Genomic DNA, 18,304 nt, shown 5'->3' on the forward strand with positions numbered 1-18,304 from the left:
CATGTACACAATTTGTTTTTGGTTTTCAACATAAAATTGAACTTTATATCAATAAACAAAGAAAACAAAAATTTTGTGGCAAATGAATAATAAAAGCATATACATATATGTAACAATATTTTATAGCAAATTCGATTTATTCAACCACTGGTGCGTGCGCATATGCATACGCACACGCAGGCGCGTGCGCACACGTATATGCTCTACAACGGAACGAATACAGAGTAGTGTGCAGTAATCAGGAGAATATTTTGGCTTATTTTGCAATACATTTTAGGTTGAAAATTAAATCATAGCAATTTATTTTCAGAATAATTATGCTTGCAATAATTGTGATTGAGTTTTAACGAGAGAATCATGTGCGACAATGTGAATAACAATCCATTTGCTGGGTTGTTTTCAACTATCAACGATGCCGTGTCATTCTCCTCTCAAAGTCAGGCAATTATCAACGAAAGTAATAAAGTTAGTTATGTTGAGCAACTTGAAGATAAAAATGTTGACAATATTACGGAAATCAAAAATTTGCAAGGTTCCAAAGATTCTAGAATCGATAATCAGGTTAACCGCCTTCTTGGCGATATACTTGGAATAACATTATACGAAATAGGAGCAAATGAACACCAAAACCGAAGATTAGTTCTCCTTAATGTTGATTCGATCGAGCGAGCAGTTTTTGACCGATTAATGTTACCTGATCTTGAATCTAAATTAGTACCTATAGACAATTCACAACAATTTCTTAACGATCCTCATACAACAGAAAAACAAGTAATACCCTATTTGTTTGAGAGTTACTGTCGATTGCAACTGTATCAAAACAAACCAGAATTATCTGATGTCCTTTGTAAAATAAGTCAGATAATATTACAAAATGCAAGTATTGTGCTACAAGAGCCAGAATTGTTTGAAGAACAAGAGGTATATCAATGTACATTTAAATAATTAATGAGATTTATATTTTGCGAAGTTAAATATAATAAGTTTAAAGGACTTTCATTTATTTTTCTTGTTTTTTACAGATCTATAACCAGTTTATTACGTTATGTATGGATGAAACTGGGCCCAAATCAGAATTTATATTATTTGTCAATGGTATTGTGTCCGAGATACAAAATGATAATGAAGACAATGATATGGATGCAATAACTGTGTCTTTTAATCCTATTCTTGATATAATTTACAAAGAAGCAGCACAAAGTAATCTTGTCCTTTTTCGTCAATATTGGTTTACTATATTAAATCTTTTTTCCTCGATAGAACCCTTAGCTAAATTAGTAATTAATCATAGTACTCCTAAAAGCAATCAAGGCCGAGCATATGCAGATACATTATTAGGTGCACTTTTTAGCTTGAGCTGTTTACCAAAAACAATAGAAGAGCCCTTTTATTTTTTTGAGAAGCCACTGCAACAGGCAAGTAAACTGTAAAAAAAAGAACAAAAGGAATTAAATTATGCATAGAATAATATTTATATATATTTTCTATCATGTAGACTTCAGTTGAAGGAAATATTTGGACAGCTTTAGATGCATTAAACGAATCATTGCAAAAGGTTTTTCATTTACTGTTAAAATGTTCGACAGAAGTTCGTCATTTAACTTTACAATGGATAGGCAATTGTCTTCATTCAAATGCAAATAGGGGAAAAATTTGGAATACCCAGAATGATGTGAGCTTCGACTCATTGTTATGTGTTTCTGACGGTTTTATGTTAAATTTAGGAAATGTGCTATTGCGTCTTTGTCAACCATTTTGCATTAAACAAAATGATTCTAAAGTACCTAAAATTGATCCAACATATTGTGCTGCAGATGTAAGTCAATTTACAAAAAATGATACAACTAAAATTAATTGTCAAATTTTTAACAATGTACTATTCTATAACAATTAACTATCTAGGTTAATGATCAGGATGAATGTATAAATTCAAATATACATTTAAAAGGAATGTCCTCAGAAACTTGTTTGATACCAATGTCAGAAGGTGGTGCCAGACCAGTTGCAAAAACATTTGGTTTTACTACTGAATGCTTTTTCCTAACTCATAGAGCATTAGATCTTGGATACAGAGTAGTGTTAGACAAACTTTTAAGGTTTGACTTTTAAATCTTTCTTCTCAATTTAATTAAGACTTATAATAAAAGAATATTGGTAATTAAGAGAATTATGTGTTGAATTTTAGAACAAACCAGGATTTGGTAAGAATACAGAGAATATATCAGGATGCACAGAATGGTGGTAGATCGGAAGTATTTGATATAATAACTCAACGCATGGAAGGAGAAATGACCAAGTATATATTTATGATCCTTAAGAATAAAAAAAAGATTTTTCTCTCCTTTTTTACCATAAAAATTTATATTGCATAACTTATATACAATTTATATATCAAATTTTAGGTATTTATCTTTAAGAGCAAGCCTTTTAGTACCAGAGATGTTAAAACTCTTAGCAAAATTTCACGCAACAACAGCATTTTGGTTAGTACAAGTATATTTAAATGATATAAAGATTGGAGAAAATGAAGAAAATTACATTCCAAAGGAATGTAAAGAGGTGAAGTTCCCTTTACCAGAAACTGTTCCAGATACTTTGAGGTATCTTCTAAATATTGTGCTTTGTTTCAACTATATATATTAATAATTACAACTAATATTTAACAACACCATTATTTTTACATAGATGCATTCCTGAATTTGTGGTAGAAAATACTATTAGATTTTTGTATTTATTACGACGCATAAATCCAAATATTTTTGAAGAACAAGGTCCATCCTTTCTAACGCCTGTATTAACAGAGGTGAGTTAACAACAATATGTTAAAAACAGCAAAAATACATACGATTTATTAAAATAATCGAGTATGTGATATCAGATCATAGTATTAATGGAGTCTCAACAACGTTTATATAATCCTCATCTACGTGCACGTCTAGCAGAAGGCTTAGAGGCACTTTTACCTACAAGTGATGAAACTATGAGCCCTGTAACACCAAACTTAGGGACATTCCATAGAGAACAATTATTTATCACACATCCATATAGACAATATGTATGTAACCTGCTTGAATTTCATAAAATGAAATATTTTTTTCTATCATAAAACTTTATTTTATTATGTATTATTTATTATGTATTTAGATTGTTCCAAATTTACTTAAAGTATTCGTGAGTATTGAAATGACTGGACAAAGTGTACAATTTGAACAAAAGTTTAATTATCGGCGACCAATGTATGTTGTTATGGAGTACTTGTGGAAATTACCAGAACATCGTAATAATTTCATGTAAGCAAAGGACAAAGATAATATATCTTCATAGTCGTTTATTAAATTTATTATTATTTATATTTTATAGTAACTCTATAATTCATATTATATGGTGTTGTATGATAATGATTTTATGTACAGTTCTTTAGCAGAAGAAGCAGAAGCCAATATGGAAGCAGCTCAGCCTCCATTATTTTTGCGTTTTATAAATCTTTTAATGAATGATGCAGTTTTCTTACTAGATGAAGCACTTTCAAGCATGGCTCAATTGAAACAATTGATTCAAGCAAGGTATTCAATTTGGTTATTACTTATTAATTTAATCAGCAATATGTAATTTTACTTTGCTAACTTGTATAAATCTTATATTTACTAAATAAGATTAATGAAAAATAATTTCAATCAAAAGGGAAAGTGGAGAATGGAACAAACTCCCACAACATGAACGTGATCAACAAGCCCATTATCTCTTACATCTTGGAATGATTGCACGATTTGACAATATATTAGGTAGAAAAACTATATACACATTAAAAATGTTAACCACAGAAATAAAATCCATCTTTTGTCATCCAACCATGGTGGATCGTATTGCCTCGATGCTTAATTATTTGTTGCTTCAGCTAGTTGGGCCAAATAAAAAAAATTTAAAGGTAACAAATATAATTGAATTATTAGATGTTCCTGTTTAAACTGTAGAATGCTGGAATTAACCATTTTAATTTTAGGTTAATGGACAGAAAGAGTATGCGTTCCATCCAGCAAATTTAGTATTAAATATATGCGAAATTTATATAAATCTTAGTCAGAGTGAATCTTTTACGCTTGCTGTTTCACAAGATGGTCGTTCATACAGTCCAGAACTGTTTAAACTGGCTGATAACGTTCTTGGTACTTATATTTATGCAAAATTTAATTACTATCAGATGCATAAAATATACCATGATTTGTACATTCTATATTGTTCTAATTTTTATAAATGATTGAAAATGCCTACTAAAGACAATAAAATTTCAGTTCGTATCGGTGGTGTGGGTATATTAGGCGATTTAGATCAATTTGCAAAAAATGTCGAGACAGCCGCAAGTCATAAGAAGGAGGAAGAAGAAATTTTAATCGATGCTCCTGATGAATTTCTAGATCCAATTATGTCTACTTTAATGACAGATCCTGTTGTTCTTCCATCATCAAGGAAAACTATAGATCGGCAAACCATTGCAAGGTTAGTATCTCTTTGTCATTGCTATTATTCAGGCCGTTTGTTATAACAAAATATTTATTTGATTATTTTTATCGTTAATGTTGTTTAGGCACTTATTAAGCGATCAGACCGACCCGTTCAATAGATCTCCTCTTACTATGGATATGGTAAAATCAAATGTTGAACTTCAACATAGAGTACATGAATGGATACAACAGAAGAAGCAAGAAAAGACGAAAAATTACCATTGATTACCAAAGAATGAAACATAGTCAGTAAAGTTAAGCAAGTCAATATCAAAGTATAATTTTCACGTTTAATATTGTCTGAATTTTTAAAAAAAGAATTTAATTTTCAGATTTATTAAATATAATCAATGGTAAGTCCGATGTTTTGTGGTATTTGATTTAAATTTTGTTGTTTCATAACTTACAGAGAGGTATATATTTTTCTATATAAATCCTCATAGATATGTACAGATACTAAGTGTGTACTGTAATTATTGTCATTCTATAAAATTTTTAACACTGTACTGTGTGCAATGAATTGTCTTGTAACGGTATATATATAACAATGTAAGCATAGAGCTAAACGTTGTTGTTATTGTATAATACGTGTAAAAACTACTCATTATAAAGTTTTCTTTTCGACCCGAACAAAATACATGTTATTGATGAGTTTGGAATAAAATTAATTTCTACCATCCGAGTAAATTATGTATAATAATTTCAAATTTTGTAGATAAACGTGGTGATAGTTAACTTTTGAGTAAGGGAAATATTATTAAAAAAACTGATAAATTGATTATTGTTAAAATTGTTCAAATATCGCAATATTTATAAGAAATATTATATTGTTTAAGTTTACAAAATATTGACAAGTTCATTAAAATCAGTAATATACCATAATGATTGCTGTTTTACGCTCTCTCTGATTACATTCCCTCCATATCCTGTATAATAAAAGTTATATTAAATATTAAGTAAAGTAAATTAAGAATTAAGGTAATGGAAAGGTATACCTATAAATAGGTCTACTACTGAAATAGTTTCTAAATCTGTTGCTCCATCACCAATATGAACAACAGTTGTAAATCCTTTTTCATTTTTGAGTTGCTCTATTATTTTTGGTTTCCCACCATTTATTGCAGTAGGTTGATCTTCATCAAATCCTGCATATTCTCCTACAAGTGATTTCATAAAACATTTGGATATATTATATTAAATTAATCTTATATCAATATGAACAAACAATTACCTGTATAATAGAATTTAAGTCTGTTTGCAAAAACATTTTCTAATGGAATATGAAGACATGTGGCAATTGGTGCAATTAAAGAACGAAATCCACCGGATATCAAAAATACTTGCTTTTCACGAATTTGTAGAGCTGTTATCAGTGTTCTGAAATTTTCATAAGCAATTGTAAAATCACCTACATATCTAGTTTCATTGTTTCTTGTCGACTTAAAAATTATTTCCTACTTAATTCCAGGTGAAAGTTTTAATGGACGTGAGGTCAGAAATTGCTTTATTTGCATAAAGCTTGGTTTTATAATATTTAACCTCTCAACCAAAGACTGTCGATATGTCAGATCTCCTTGCATAGCCCGATTTGTTCTAAAATCATTTTCGGATGTTATATATATACAAATAAGCAATTAAATACATACATAGATCATCTTTCCGTTAGAGCGGTCACCCGCAAGTAAAGAAAAAATTAAAGGAAGAGAAAACTTACAACGCAATAACATCGTTTTCTTTTCCACAAAACTTTGCAAGTTCATCAATTCCTTCCTCTTGTATCACAGTCGAATCGACATCGAAGGTAATGGCATCGGCGTTTCTCCATATTGATTTTAATTCACTTAGATTAGCCATTTATCTCGTTCAATTCAACAAATGGTACGCCGAACTAACGAATCTTTTATCGTTACCACGTACAAAACTGGGGTAATAATCAGACTCGTTTACTTTCAAAAATCATAACATTACAAAGAAGAATTTACGTACCTATATTACATACATATGTAAGTTACACATGTATGTAGTTTACTTGCGTATGCATTGGCCGACCTGCTTTGATCATTGATAAAAAATGTCTTTTACGAAATTCGTTATAATATTCCCCAATTACATAAAATCATTGTATGAATTAGGAAATATACTATAGCTCCAATATTCCAAGTTTCCAATATTCCAGCTTTATTAAAATTATGAGTGTTTCTTAAGGTTAAAACATTATTGATACGTTATGCAATTACATAAAAGATATAACCTAGCGAACACGAAGACGGCACCTTAGGGGTGCTAGGGTACCAGCTAGGGGTAGCCACCCACATGCTATATTTCATTTTTATTTTTTTTTTTTTTCCTAATAAATAAGATATAATACTTTACCAAATGTTCTTCAGGACAAATTGTAAAAACCAAAAAAAAAAAAAAAAAAAAAAAAACGTTATGCAATTAGAAAATATACTCAAGAGTACTGATAATGAGAGAAGTAAACGTTATATTTTTTGTTTCATTGCATCATTGTATCGCTACATTACGAAAGAAATTATAACTGAAACATATAATGTTTACTTAAGAACTGTATAATTTGATAAACAGAGATAATAAGAAGAAAGAGGAACGTTACGGATGAGAGGGTGAATTTTAAAGAAACTATTGTATTGTTGTGTATAGATATAACCCATTTGAAATTGAAGAAAAATTAATCAAATATACGAAATAAAACGCTTAATATCGATAAATTGAAATATTTAATAGAACGAAATTAATTCCTAATGTGTACGCCTGCACAGGCCACGGATCAAGTATAGAATAGATCTGCTATCTTACGTTTGTTATTGTCACATGTACTGAACATAAAAGATATAACCTAGCAAACACGAAGATGGCACCCTGCTGGGGGTAGCCACCCACATGCTATATTTTATTTTTATTTTTTTTCCCCAATAAATAAGATATAATACTTTACCAAATGTCCTTCAGGACAAATTGTAAAAACCAAAATAAACTATAAAAAAAAAAACATGTACTGTAATACCGATTGTTGAAAATGAAAAACTTTGTTATATTAAGTATTTAAGATTTAGAATGGCACGGTCATACACGACCGTACAGAGTGTAGAGTATTGTAAAGCGATTGGAAGGTAGAAATTATCACAAACGAGCTAGGGATGTCAAAAGAAACCAGTGAAAGTTGATAAAGTTGGAAGTAACGTTCCAAATTCATATTATCATTTGCTTCTGAAATTGTAAAGTACAAACACCGATTTTTGGGTAACACACCATGTTTAAAAGTTTGAAAAAATATAAGCATATTCTTTGAAGTTTAATTTGCACTTTATTTTCATTTTAGAAACTTAGATATTTAAAAATAAATAACGTGTTGCGAAGATCTTGAGACTCGTAAAATTAATTTGACCAAAAGTGCAAATTTTTTTTCGAATTAGTACATAATAGAGGACAAGATTTAATGACTCATTTTGAGATCAATTTTCAAATAAGTTGAGCGCACGTTTGTCTGTAACTTTTTAGTAGGGAAATTAGCTTGCTGTACAAAACTGATAATTATATTTACAAAGCGCGCAAATAAGACGAAAAGAATATTATGTTCGTTTATGACTGATAGTTTCTGAAGTGAAAATTTGTTTAATTACTCAGGATGCAAGAAAATAAAATAACAGATTTTATTAATATGAAACAAGATTCTTTTGTTATTTATGCGAGTAAAATTAAGAAATACAAAAAGAATAAGCGATGAAAAGTCAGAGTAAAGTCTGCCTCCTTTTCTTGTATAATTTTCATTTATTACATAACATAAAGTTAACGAAATTCTAAAGAAACTTATCAAATTTGTTATATACATATTGCATACGTATGTGTGTCTAGAATTTAGTGCGTAATTTTGAATTTGACATCACTTTCAAAAGATTAATCATTTGTCGGTGGTAGGTAGTAATACTGATTAAAATTAAAACAAAGTATATTGTGAAACTAGAAATGATATAGTCATAAACAAAGCATTCATAGAATTCAATAACTAACTTGATATAATATAATAATTGTTGATCGTTACACAGATTGATCTGCGTGGTTTACTTAGCCGTGTTCGAGTAAAGTGCTGCGCTCTAGTTAGCGATTGTAATGTTATCGAGATTGATGAACGAGTTACAGAATGAGAAAATGAAAAAGGGTAGTTGGAAGTGGAGACTGAAGCTATTCCGTAATACTATAGTATTTGGTTGGTACTCGTTCGGCATTGAGAGGAGCGCGCGCGCGCTCGCGCGTTACGATCAACAGAGGATCGAAAAATACTGAGGGCAGTTAGTCGCGAGCTTTGCGATTCATCGGGTGATCACCACCACATCATCGGTAACGTGGACTTTCACGATCGTGCGAACAACGATGATATTTTAAAGCATGCTGTTAGCTGGTGTTGAAAAGAAGGAAAATAAATAATTGGAAGAAACTAGGAAATCGAAATACACGTACACCTTGCAGATAATAGAGAAAGAAGTGGTAGAAAAAAAATAGTCGGAAGGAAGGGGAAAGGGAAGGGGATAGGGAAAGGAAAAGGAAAAGGAAGAGAGAAAAGAAAAGAAAGAGAAAGGGGGTGAAAGACAGTGCGGCGCGATCTTGAGCGCGGGAAGAGGCAATAACAATGCAACATTTTTGTACGATTATTCGCGTAATTTTGTTCATTCTAATTTATCGATTAACAGAAATCAATGGTAAGGAAATGGAGAGAGAAGAAGATTCATTTTGTCGTCCATTCCCTGAAATTATTTTGCAAGGAACTAAGATCGATAGATCCGAGAACGGAAGCTTAGTGCACGATAAGTTGGTGTATCCTGCTGGATTGTATCGAGTATTTGAAAATAAAACATATGGATGCACATGTAATTTGCGAGCATGTTTGAGAAAGTGTTGTAAAAAAGACGAGATTTTAGGGAAAGGCATTCGGCCTAACTGTACTCGCTCATCAAACGGGTTGCCTGCTCCGGTTCTCGTTCTCAAGCAGCATCAACTCGCTACTGAAATTAAAGGAATATCCCGTATAGACGAACTGTTTTTTGTCGTGGAGGATATGCAGTGTCCCACGAGGTTTATGCTCGAACCAGAACGTTTCAAAGATGATGAGTTCGTCCTGCTACCAAACGGTACCCTCGAAACTACGACCGACAACTATGCAGCATGGAATTACTGTTTCGACTGGCAAGAATCTTCCAAAAAGGTCGTCGCTCTAATTTGCTCCTCTAATTCCTCCATAGCAAATGCTTCTTCTGATCCGGAGGAGTCTTTCGACATTGGCATCGTTATTTCTATACCGTTCTTTGTCGCGACATTTTTCGTTTATGCGATTATTCCGGAATTGAGGAATCTTTATGGAAAGACGCTAATGTGTTATGTGGCTTGTTTGATACTCGCCTACTCTTTTCTCGTTTTCGCCAAACTGCATTACTTAGAATTTGTCTTCTGCTCCACAATAGGTAAGCAATTTCATTTTATGCTGCTTGCTTCTTCTCTCGCTCTCTCTCTCCCTCTCTCTCTCCCTCCCTGTTATACTTCTATATCCCCTACGCATACATGCACTCTTTTTCTCCCTATCTCTTCATTCGTTTCCCATACCATTATCCCCTCTTTTAGGTACTTTGATTTCTTTGATTAATCAAACATTACGCACAGTATGAAAGCTATGATATCGTTGTCCTATCAGTTCAAATTTCCGGCACACCTTCTTTCTTTCTCTCTCTCTCTCTTTTTTTTATGATAATCTTCTTTCACGAATTCGCGATAAAGCAAAGCGAAGGAACTGCGAGTAAATAAGATAATGTATCAAATTCTCTGTTATGAGAATTGCACGTTGATCGTTTATTAGGTACGCATTAAATGTATATTATTTTGAGAAGTTTCGATGAGTTTTTTTGCAAGATTTCCATCACAGTTTCGAACGTCTGGGGAATTGTATATCGTTTTCGTCGAAAGATTAATCGAATTAACACTATGCCTCATTCGCGTGATGTTGTTCACTATATCATGGAATCGCACGCGCGCGTGTCTTTCTTTACATACATATACGTATTATATGCCATATAAGTATATATATAGATCTATTATGTATATGTATATGTACAGTCGTGCCCATAATTAATTTGTAAGTTATTGCTTATCATTTTAGCGAATTGATGAGAAAAAGACAAATGACGCAAGAAATCACATGATATACATTCGTTATAAGGATGAAGTATACAGCTGTATATATATCTACGTATATTTATCAACATTTTCACGTTTATATGTTAATAGTAAATGCATATATTATCGTCAATCTTTATTTGATTCTTTGACTTTATTTACATATAACGTAAGCGTAATTTTAAAGTATTCAAAAGATCAGATACAATTGTCATTACAAGGCAATGAAGTTACAATTCATCGACATAAATATGATAATAGACGATTAACAACGTAAACTGTAGTTAAACAGAGATACCGGTTTCGTGAACAATGAATAGTTTGAATATGATCATTGGTAGTTTGAAAAATGCTTATTGTTAATGTCATGATGATCATTTACGCGAGAACGTGTAGTGTTCTTGTAAGGTACTCCATTAATCTTGCACGATACTGCGACGATGATTTGACGTTCGCGATGACAGCGATTCCATGTCGGTTTCCGAAATTACGGAACATAAATAATACGCGTTTAACAATGTGATCGATCACGACAGAAATAACGTCGCTTCAGTTCTAGTTGCAGCTTTGTTCGTAGATTTAATAGATATACGATCGATATTTAGATTATTCTAGATAGGATTAGTTTTTCCGTTGATTCGCAAAGTTGCTAAAAAACCGTCCTATCGATGCTCAGATTAGCTAAATGACGATACGCGTTTGAAAGAAATTGATAAGAGACAAACTAACTATCGAAGTCACATGTACTTAGATTAGTTTGATCAAAGGGAAAAAAAAAACTTGTACAACTTCGGAAACTTGCAGAAACAAATAGGACGATAATTGTTCTTATTTTCGATGCTGCTTTTTTCCTTCCTATTGCCAAAACTGAACAAGTTTCAATTTGTCCTTGATCAATAATCAGAGTTTGCATTTCGACATAAGTTTTGTGAATTCTCTATTTCTTATCTTACGACATGGAAATGAAAAGCGAAGATGAATCGTGACGTCTCTCCTTGTCATGTTGGGCACTGCCTAATGAGAATTTCGTCTTCGCTCTATCTTTTATTTATCTTGCTTTCTCCTACTTTGTCGTGGCATGTGCTATACTATATTTACGTATTTACATATTTACATATAATGAGCGCAAGCGGAAAAATATCGAAATATCTTGTGGGAACTATCTGCTCGATATCTACAACTGCGATCCAATAAGAGTTGGAGTTCTTGATCCTGGTGTATACGTAGGTATGTACCTCGATCGATCTTCCCGTCTTGCCCTCGATCGATCGGATTGCTTGACTAAAAATTGGTTCGTACATTGTACGCAGATACTTGCCACGCTTTGTTTTACCTGTCTTCTTCGACATGTGTATGCGTTGGTAATAATTTGCGAGCCATTCATCTTTGATCTTCGTCGAGTTATCTTTCCTGCCGTACACGCATTATCCCTTCTCCTCTCATTCTGCCCCATCTCCCACTCTCTCTCTCTCTCTCTCTACGTCTCTTCCTACATTTTCTTTAATATTCCTTTCGATTCATAACCTTGAAACCTGTTTCGGCTGTTGGGCAGCAATGAAACGTTTAAGTTCAAAAAGAATGATAAAAAGAAGAAGAAAGAGGAAGAAATAGGGAAAGAGAAGGATAAAAGATGGGGGTAGGAGTGAGAAAAAAAGGAGAAGGAGAAAAGGATATATGAATAATACAGGAGAAGGGAAAGAAAAAAGGGAAACGACAAAATCCATGGCAGTAGTTAGTCAGTTACAACGTGACGCGGTCAAGAGACGTTGGCGGTCGTTATATCGTTTCCTCATAACGCGATAATGTCTGTGGTTATTACGAATCCGGACGATTCACGATAAACAGTTGCTCAGCGAAAACCTACCTACTAAGATGTTTCGTGTGGTGATCATCGGCTTAGTATCTACGATACCCGTGATACACACGATGGGACAACGATCCACGCGACTCCATGATACAACAATGTTTCCTCGCCGAGATCTCGTCGAAGACATAGCGTACGGAACAACGATAAAAGTGGAAAGTAGCGAGCAACCGGAATTGTTTCGATCGAACAAAAAATACGTCAAAGAGGAGAGAAATGTTTCTACGATACCAAGTACAGAAAGTGTTGACTATTGGACCGAGTCGGCCGATCACGGAGTAAGTCTGCTCATATGTTGCTCGTACGGACAGCGTTTGAGCAAGGACCGATGCATCGAAACGAATGACACCTTTCGCTTCCCGGCTCTTTACGATTCCAACACCTTATCCTTAATCGACGAGGCGCCGAATTATCAACGCTATTTCAATTTGCTCATCAAAGATCCTTGCATCGGTCGTCAACGCTATAAACTTGCACCGAATATGAATCCGATGGATGAGTTCATGCTTCTCGACAATGGTTCGATCTATATGATAAGCGAGGGTAATATTCTCCGAGATGCCGACTACTGTCTTGGTATCCTCGATACCGAACTGTTCGATGTGATTCTTTGTTTCAATTTGGACGAGAACGAGGATACGCAGAAAACGAAAGTCACGGTATTGTTTCCTATTGGATTGATCATATCGGTGCCATTCTTGTTTGCCACGTTTGTCGCCTACCTATTGATACCAGAATGGAAGAATATACACGGCCGTACGCTTCGTAGCTATGTCGGTACTCTGCTGGTCGCCTATGTGATACTCGCGGTCGTACAGATGACTCCGCAGCAACAGATTTCGGATTCTCTTTGCATTGCATTTGGTACTCGTCGTATGCCGATTTTAACCAGTTTACCGTCATTTTCTCGATATACTATGCTGCTTCTTATTCTACCTTTCCTCCACCTTACCATTGTTTCTAATTACGTAACGCAATTATTTTAGTCCGTACGTTCGTAGCACAACGCGGGTATTCCCATATTTATTCGCATGCTTATATATCTTACTCTATTCTTTGCAATTCTTTTTATCGTATTAAATCATGTTCACTCGCTTAGTGGCTCTATAAATTCATACTGTGTATTATATGACAAATGCGTTTTTACGAACGATGTACTTAAATCGAATTCTGTTTCAGCGTTCATCATCCATTTTTCTTTCCTGGCCAGTTTCTTCTGGTTGAACGTTATGTGTTTTGATATTTGGTGGACTTTTGGGTAAGTTATATTTACATATGTATGTAAGATTTCGATCATTTACATATCGATCCCAAGCCTTTCTTCATCTTCAACGTTTCTTCTTGATTCGATGGCGTTAAGTCGAGTCTACGTACGACGAACTAAAGTGTAATTTGACTAGCAAGCTTACGACTTATGACCGCTTAATCGTTAAAAGCTTATTATAATCGATGGTATACGTGCCGTGAAACGTGTTACAAATACTATTATATCTCCTATTAGCCTTCTAGCTAAAGCAATTCGATAGTTGACGAACGTCGAAGAAAATTGATAGCGGCATAAACGCGAATTAATATCCGGTTCGTGACGGCACGTGTACACTTTGCAAACATTCTTAAATTAAGTTCGATCGGTCCACGAAGTGGAAGTGACTCCTTTTTCGAGTACTTTTACTACTTAGACGTCTCCGTCCATGACGTATTGATTTAATGTCTCACGTTGTCGTTATCGTCAACGATGACAACAACAACGATAACATGTCTTTTCTCTGTTCTCTGTTCCAATTTTCGATCGATCCGATCTTGTCTCTTCGTATACAGACCATTTTTTCCCAACTTGTTACTATTATGATAACCACCTAAAATCCATAATGGAATAAACGCGTTCGTTGGTATCGCGTCCGTTTATTTCGATATATTAAAACGACAATGACGAGCGTAGTTAAGTGGTAGAATCACGTGTAGGAGCGAAACGATTGCGTGTTAAAAATTGCAAGTAACGATCTTTACTTGCCGGAACGAATTCTTATAAAAGTAGCAGCTCTACCTACATATATATCTGTAAAGCGCCAGGTGTACAGCAAACAAATCGTGGCGTATTCTCTAAACAAACCTCGAAAGCTCGGAATTGCTCTTTTCCTCGACACCGACGCCGACGCCACACCGACGCGACGCCATACCGACGCCACTTCCATGCCATGCTAATGCCACACGGTGTCTATATACACACATAGTATGCGTATACTATTATGTGTATGTATATGTATGATGTGTACGTGCCGATATCGATTCCGATATTTTGCAAATATTAAAACTACGATAAAACACGAAAGTGAAAGGAATTCTAATTTTCGAAAATAAAATCAATGGATAAGCACCTATTACATGATTTGCATGATTTACATGATTACAGATGTCCGAAACAGATTTCAGTTGTTAATCGCAACACGTACTGTAGATTATTTTATATTAGACTATGATACATAACGATATTTCAATGTCTGAATTTTCTTCTCTCATCGGCTGAGAAGATTACCGCACGATAATGTTACATTATTTATTGTCGGCTATCTTTCCAACTTTCCTTCATTTATCGAATTCTATGGAATTCGCTTTTTCAACGAAATCACACATTCTATAGTCATTGTATAGGCATATCGGTATTTTTAAACGTTCCGCGAATAGAATAACGTTTCAAGAAGAGAATCGCGTGACGAGAATGTCGCGCCCGAAAATTCTAACCACTATGCTACATTTTAATATCATTTGTAGTGCATGTTAATCGTAATACTGCGAATGATCGTTCGTAGTACACACGTATAGTTGCTCTTTTTGCCAAGCCCTTTTTATTATATACATAAATTTAAGTAAGTAGAGATACTTAGATGTGTGCGAGTATAATTAAGGGCGTGACTACGCGGTGCGTTATACGTACCCATGTCGTCCCCTATTTAATGACCTCGATTCAGCTGATGTGATGATATACATAATATGTACTTACTTATATACAATATACATACACACATACGCGTGCTGACACCAGTGACATCACTCACCATCAATCACAAATTACCACCGCACTTAATTCGGACGATATATCCGTAATACTCGCTCCTCATATCTTCTCGCAAATATCACCCATCTGTTCGCAATTATTTTCTCCCGATAAAGTTAACCTCAACGAACGAACGAACAAACCAATTCCAATTCTAATTCTACAAATCGTTTATTTCTTTCATTTACGACTATTTACAATTGTTTTCCATTTTTCGCTTTCTTTATTCTTCTTCTTTGTTTTCGATCGTGTCGATCAGTTGCGCCTATATCTCTTGAAATATTCCAATGAATCGAATTGCGTTTTTATTTTCGAACATGTACTCGAACGAAGCTCGAATAAATAGAATAAAATGAGACGAAACGGAATAGAATACGGAAATCATGATTTCGATATTACGATCGTGTTAAAGAAAGGTAAAAGCGTTATGTTTTTATGCTGTGCCTCTAAAAACGAAGAGTTAAAATCTCACTTTCGTAAGATGCGATAAGCAGGAAATACGAAATGCGTCATCCGAAACCACAACTTGCGCGTATCATATATCCTATATGTCGGAACTAATCTGAAACCTGAAAGTGAAAGTGTGTCAATTTTTCTTTTCTATTCTATTCTGTTTGCTTTCGTTTTTTGTCGGTTTCCCACATTTTTTTATCCAGGGATTCCTGATTTTCAGAGGTTTCCGATCTCTACAGGGCAGCGTGAAGCAAAGGGAGCGAAAAAAATTTTTAATATACTCCGTTTACGCTTGGGGTTGCGCATCGCTACTCACCGGAGTTTGTGCTATTATGGACTTTCTTCCTGACATTCCAGAGCATTTTATCAAGCCACAATTTGGCAGATTTAATTGCTGGTTTATGAGTAAGTGCTCATAAACCTAGTTTCGATAATTTGATTCTAATTTTTTATAATTTCGATATCGTTATAGCTAACAAGGCAAGGGCGATATACTTTTACGCGCCAATAGGCGTTACCGTGTTTTGCAACATATGCCTTTTCATCTCCACGGCGTTGAAGATCGTGCAACATAAAAAGGACACTGCTCAACATCTTAAAAGCATAGACAGTAGGCGCCACGACGACAATAAACAATGGTACGTTTTCTTTTTTATTCGTTTACGCAAAGAAATTGAAAAGTTCTTTCCGTTTGAAAGCTATTCAATTTTCTTACGTACCTACAAGTAACACTAAACTACCACTATGAAGATAGAATAGCTCCGTAATTACAAAATCGCGACATTTTGCTTTCTTTCCTTTAATTACATCAATGTAATTGGACGTTATCCCTCTTATTACACGCCTATGTCGATAAAATTATTTTCGGACCTTCTCTCGGAACGCGTAAAACAAAGATTTTCCCATGGTTCGATTTGTTTTCGTAATGACGGAAGAGGCGAGTCCCTCTCACGTAACAAATACATCCGTCCGAACAGGGTCTCGCTCGCGATCGCACATTTCATCTTTCAAACTTGCCATCGTTTACATCTACGTACCAGCTGCTACTACATACTTGGAATACGTATTACAAAACATGTACCATTCAAATTCTTTCTACAACGTTATTCATAGATAAGATTGCGCATATAAGATTTTAGGATACCATATACGAAAATATATACATATACGTTATACATACGTTACGGACGCAGTTTGCAGCAGGATATATAAACTCGATTTCGCCCGAATATTGTCAGTATCACATATACATATGCTATCCGGCAAAGTAGGAGTAGTTGAACATATGCCGTTGTAATGCGAGCAAAATTGACATTGTCCACTGTCAGTGGTATTGTCAGTAACTAATTTCTTTATGATCTTTGGCAATGTCGGCTCCGCATATTACTAGTCACATCCGCGGATATTTCTGTAATATACACATACATATAACTACTTTATTTTTTCATTTTACCATATTTTAATTTTAATTCGTTTTATTCAGGTTCAATCTATATTTGAAACTCTTCATCGTAATGGGCATTAATTGGTCAATGGAAATAATATCATGGCTCTGCAACAATTCACCAGCTTACATTTGGTATCTTACAGATCTTACCAATACCTTGCAAGGTGTACTCATCTTTTTAATTTTCGTTTGGAAAGATAAAGTCAAACGACTGTTATTAAAAAGATTCAGTTGTCACAGAAGTAACATTCTTTCAAGAAACTCGACTCGCAGTGCTTGTCATAGTTCAGCGACGTCTCGTACTTGCACATTGACGACGACGACACAGTTTCAGGAGAAAATCGACCCCTATTCGAATGAATCTTCTTCCGACAAAGCAATCGTTATGAATTAACAAGAATTACGATTAGCCTGGAAAGATTTAAATATATGTGTACTTTGATGTTTGCGCGATTCATAAATACGTATGGCCCATGCGACTATTTTTCGCAAAAACATCACAATTTTCTTCGTTTAACTTCATTCACATATCACATTCGTTACGTTTACATGAAAAACGTGAGAAAAATAGTGCAGCGAATTATATTGAATTGAAATGAAACAGAACGGATCGAACAGAAAAGGAACGGAAATTAATAAAAAATAAAATAAATCGTTGAATATTTAATCGATTGATGAAGAAACGAAGAAATGTTGAATGTATATTTTATCGAAGCATATCTAGTCATCGTTAATGGGCTGTCTTTCTAACATTTAAACTTGCTACCGTATAATTGTCCGATATTTGCATATGAAGCGTTCAACTTTTA

General features: G+C 34.0%; 3 protein-coding genes across 4 annotated transcripts; 2 read left to right on the plus strand and 1 right to left on the minus strand.

Moving 5' to 3' along the window:
- Positions 1-186: 186 nt before the first annotated feature.
- LOC132916671 (ubiquitin conjugation factor E4 A) lies at positions 187-5,163 on the plus strand. Its single transcript, XM_060976875.1, has 14 exons — positions 187-921; positions 1,023-1,415; positions 1,496-1,816; positions 1,903-2,096; positions 2,186-2,296; positions 2,403-2,600; positions 2,686-2,803; positions 2,879-3,055; positions 3,145-3,290; positions 3,414-3,563; positions 3,682-3,925; positions 4,001-4,163; positions 4,290-4,494; positions 4,583-5,163. The coding sequence occupies exons 1-14, from the start codon at positions 358-360 to the stop codon at positions 4,722-4,724; spliced, it is 3,126 nt and encodes a 1,041-aa protein (XP_060832858.1). The 5' UTR covers positions 187-357; the 3' UTR covers positions 4,725-5,163.
- Positions 5,164-5,272: 109 nt separating this feature from the next.
- On the minus strand, positions 5,273-6,479 carry LOC132916669 (phosphoserine phosphatase). The gene is made up of 5 exons (XM_060976872.1): positions 6,214-6,479; positions 5,958-6,092; positions 5,731-5,876; positions 5,495-5,656; positions 5,273-5,425 (listed from the first exon to the last, which is right to left on the minus strand). The coding sequence occupies exons 1-5, from the start codon at positions 6,351-6,353 to the stop codon at positions 5,337-5,339; spliced, it is 672 nt and encodes a 223-aa protein (XP_060832855.1). The 5' UTR covers positions 6,354-6,479; the 3' UTR covers positions 5,273-5,336.
- A 2,201-nt stretch (positions 6,480-8,680) lies between these two features.
- On the plus strand, positions 8,681-18,149 carry LOC132916661 (G-protein coupled receptor Mth2-like). Of its 2 annotated transcripts, none has more exons than XM_060976860.1 (5): positions 8,681-9,973; positions 13,723-13,801; positions 16,269-16,453; positions 16,521-16,686; positions 17,532-18,149. In XM_060976860.1, the coding sequence occupies exons 1-5, from the start codon at positions 9,145-9,147 to the stop codon at positions 17,887-17,889; spliced, it is 1,617 nt and encodes a 538-aa protein (XP_060832843.1). In that variant the 5' UTR covers positions 8,681-9,144; the 3' UTR covers positions 17,890-18,149. The 2 variants fall into 2 exon arrangements, with proteins under 2 accessions (XP_060832843.1, XP_060832842.1); XM_060976859.1 differs by lacking the exon at positions 8,681-9,973 and adding an exon at positions 12,344-13,407.
- Positions 18,150-18,304: the final 155 nt, after the last annotated feature.

The sequence above is a fragment of the Bombus pascuorum genome, chromosome 2 (genome assembly GCF_905332965.1).
Source record: "Bombus pascuorum chromosome 2, iyBomPasc1.1, whole genome shotgun sequence".
Taxonomy (NCBI): domain Eukaryota; kingdom Metazoa; phylum Arthropoda; class Insecta; order Hymenoptera; family Apidae; genus Bombus; species Bombus pascuorum.